The sequence below is a fragment of the Papaver somniferum genome, chromosome 7 (genome assembly GCF_003573695.1).
Source record: "Papaver somniferum cultivar HN1 chromosome 7, ASM357369v1, whole genome shotgun sequence".
Taxonomy (NCBI): Eukaryota; Viridiplantae; Streptophyta; class Magnoliopsida; order Ranunculales; family Papaveraceae; genus Papaver; species Papaver somniferum.
In genome coordinates this window covers 170152444-170155431 of record NC_039364.1, presented here as the reverse complement: position 1 = coordinate 170155431, position 2988 = coordinate 170152444, and the positions used below count along the sequence as shown (strand labels likewise).

At 37.6% G+C, this 2988-nt stretch overlaps 1 protein-coding gene across 1 annotated transcript; it reads left to right on the top strand.

The window, feature by feature from the left end:
* The first annotated feature begins 358 nt into the window (after nucleotides 1-358).
* On the top strand, nucleotides 359-2988 carry LOC113299043 (thylakoid lumenal 17.4 kDa protein, chloroplastic-like). The gene is made up of 4 exons (XM_026547969.1): nucleotides 359-551; nucleotides 856-968; nucleotides 1887-2133; nucleotides 2620-2988. The coding sequence occupies exons 1-4, from the start codon at nucleotides 422-424 to the stop codon at nucleotides 2841-2843; spliced, it is 714 nt and encodes a 237-aa protein (XP_026403754.1). The 5' UTR covers nucleotides 359-421; the 3' UTR covers nucleotides 2844-2988.

Sequence of the window (2988 nt, the reverse complement as noted above, 5' to 3'; positions counted from 1 at the left end):
AGACGCACGTCTCATGTTGGTCCGCAGTGAACAAATCATTAAATTTGTTAGTTTGGCCATCCATTTTTCATGTTTGTTGAGTCCATAGTTGGAGTAAAATAAACAAACTTGAAGTTTGCTCATTCCCTAAGTATTGTTGCAAGGGCGGGCGATCCGCGTCCGTTAGTAGCCCCAATTATTTTTTTTTGGGTCGCCCCTAACAGTAACAGGATGTTTATGCCGAAATGAACTAATGAAGTAGAAAATCTCAAGACCCATAATATCCACATGAGGTGGTGCAAACCGATCCACGTGTGAAGCCACGTAATATCCAGAGAGAGGAAGGAAGAAAAAAAACTGATAAAAAGAGAGAAGAAAATAGAGGAGCTGATAAGAGAGAGACCCTTGCACACATTTTGGTTGAGATTAATCTGTAACTATCATGGCAACCATTTCAGCTGCTTTGGCGCGAACAATTTCATCGTCTCCTCATTCTCCTTTGTCTTCAACGAAACATCATCCCAAATCACAGAAGCCATCACAAATTCAATTCAATTCCTCTTCTTCTTCTGGTATGTAAATTTCTCCACAGTTATCTATTTGTCTGTGTGCAACTCTTCTATTCCTCAAGATTATTTTTATTTTTACTGCGTTTGTTTTTCTGAAAACTGCCACAAATGACACAACCGAATTCTTGACACCTCTCTTATGTTTATTTTTTGAAATTTTAGGCAAAAATAAATAAATAAATTTTAAACATCAGTGAAGAATGACTTTTCAATGTCAATTGTAGTTCAGTTAAAGGAGTTCTAGCTTGAGAATATTAGACTTATATAGTAGGTCTGATTTGGTTTTTTCATTGTTGTCGGGGTGCAGTTATTGAGAGCAAACCAGGTGTCTTACAAATTAAGGAATTTAAGAATGCTGCGTTGGGGTTGCTTGCTGTTTGGGCTGTGTCATCTGCTTCACCTGTGATTGCGGCTAATCAGGTGAATAACATGTATTCTCTGTGGTCTTTTCATTCTTGCCTTAATATCATGAAATCAATATTCAAATAAAAAAAACCTTTTTTCTTATGTCAACTATGTACTCATTGATCAACTTGCATACTTTGTTGGAAATGATCATAATGTCAACATCCCGTTAAACACTATCCTCAACATATTGAGACTTGGAATTAGCTACAGGCATATGTTGGATTAATCCTTTGTTAGAGACGCAGCCAGCCATAAGCTTGAGTGCTGCTACCTTTCTTGTGGATATCCCGTGGTTACTGGAAAATGAAATGAAAAAAGCAATTGGGAAATAACAACGAGAATCAAAAAAATAAATTTTCTCATTTTTTGTCATGTCCCAGATCTCTTTGTGCCTCAACTTGGGACGATAACATTTACCCTTTAGATGCCATGGAAATAGGATCCAAATAGATGGGACAGATGACTCGGGAGGATCTGAATATTCATTTTGCTCCCGATTTTCGCGAGTGGTTTTCATGGTTTTCATGGACCGTAGTCGATGGTTCCTCGGGATTAAATCCATGTGTGGATGATCACAAATTTTTAAACTCATTGGTAAGTATCATACTTTAGTAACTATGCATCATTAATCAGGCCTCTAATTGCCTATTTGGTTTAGACCCACTTTGAGATGTTCTAGTCTTCTAAGGGTCATTCTTGGTGAGAATGTCACCTTTCACTTTGTAGATCATCGTCATTAAGACTCGCATGATTATCCTCGCCGGGAATCAGCCCTTGCATCATCTTTATGTGGGACCATCAAACATATAGAGCAAACTAAGTCTTCTAACCTTAAGTTAGTACTTTTGTCACCATTCTAACTACATTAATCGTAGTTTTGAAGTACTATGTAGGGGTTTCAATAACACTATTGTGGACCCTGGCTTGCAGAGGCTGCCTCCCTTATCAACGGACCCGGACCGGTGCGAACATGCATTTGTCGGGAATACAATTGGTCAAGCAAATGGTGTTTATGATACACCAATTGATCTAAGGTTCTGTGATTTCACAAATGAGAAATTAAACCTGAAAGGGAAGTCACTTACGGCTGCTCTAATGTCAGGCGCAAAATTTGATGGTGCAGATATGACTGAAGTGGTTATGTCCAAGGCTTATGCTGTGGGAGCAAGCTTCATAGGTAACTCCATTATTTCCCCTGTGGAATGAGATAATTCATTCAGTAGCATATATGGTTTGAATATATACAGTACCCGTTGATCATGAAGTCTTAAGAACTTATATCAAAATAGAGAAATAGGCACACATGCGCATTATCTGAATATATTCGAAAATTCACGTGAAGCTGATATTGGCTCATGAGAACCCTGGAGCTCGTTATCTGTGAATCTAATTTGGCAAAATTATATCAAAAAAGAGAAATAGACACACATGCGCATGACTCTAGGACTTACGCGACCAGTTAAACATTTTGAAGAACGTAGGGCTACAGTCTCAAATATATTCCTTGGACACGAGCCCAGTACAAGTTGGACAAAATCAAAGGAAGAAAAGAAACCATGATGAATTTGGAAATCCGCAAAAACTGAAAATCATGAAATTAAATACCAATGGAACCCAGTTCTGTAGTATGAGATAGTAACAATAATTATAAATTGTTTTGCAGGCACAGATTTCACCAATGCCGTTATAGATCGGGTTAATTTTGGAAAAGCTAATCTTAAAGGTGCTATATTTAAGAACACTGTATTGTCAGGTTCTACTTTCGAAGGAGCTGAGCTTCAAGATGTCGTATTTGACGACACCATAATTGGTTACATCGACCTTCAGAAGTTATGTGTTAACACGACCATCAATCCAGATTCAAGAGTCGAGTTAGGATGCCGGTAAAATCTATTTTGTTTCCCTTCATTTTTCTAACGAGCAATTGAAGTGATCTTGTATCTTATATTGTAATTAAATTTTGTTGAGATAAATACTCTCTGAGGTTCTAAAGAGAAATACAGTTTGTTCAAATGTGTAAGATTCCTAGCCA

What these genes read in the sequence shown, in the direction of transcription:
- LOC113299043 (XM_026547969.1), top strand. Translation starts at nt 422, where the DNA reads ATGGCAACCATTTCAGCTGCTTTGGCGCGAACAATTTCATCGTCTCCT. An exon ending in CAATTCCTCTTCTTCTTCTG is followed by an intron (nt 552 to 855) that starts GTATGTAAATTT and finishes GTCGGGGTGCAG; the next exon opens with TTATTGAGAGCAAACCAGGT. An exon ending in CTGTGATTGCGGCTAATCAG is followed by an intron (nt 969 to 1,886) that starts GTGAATAACATG and finishes CCTGGCTTGCAG; the next exon opens with AGGCTGCCTCCCTTATCAAC.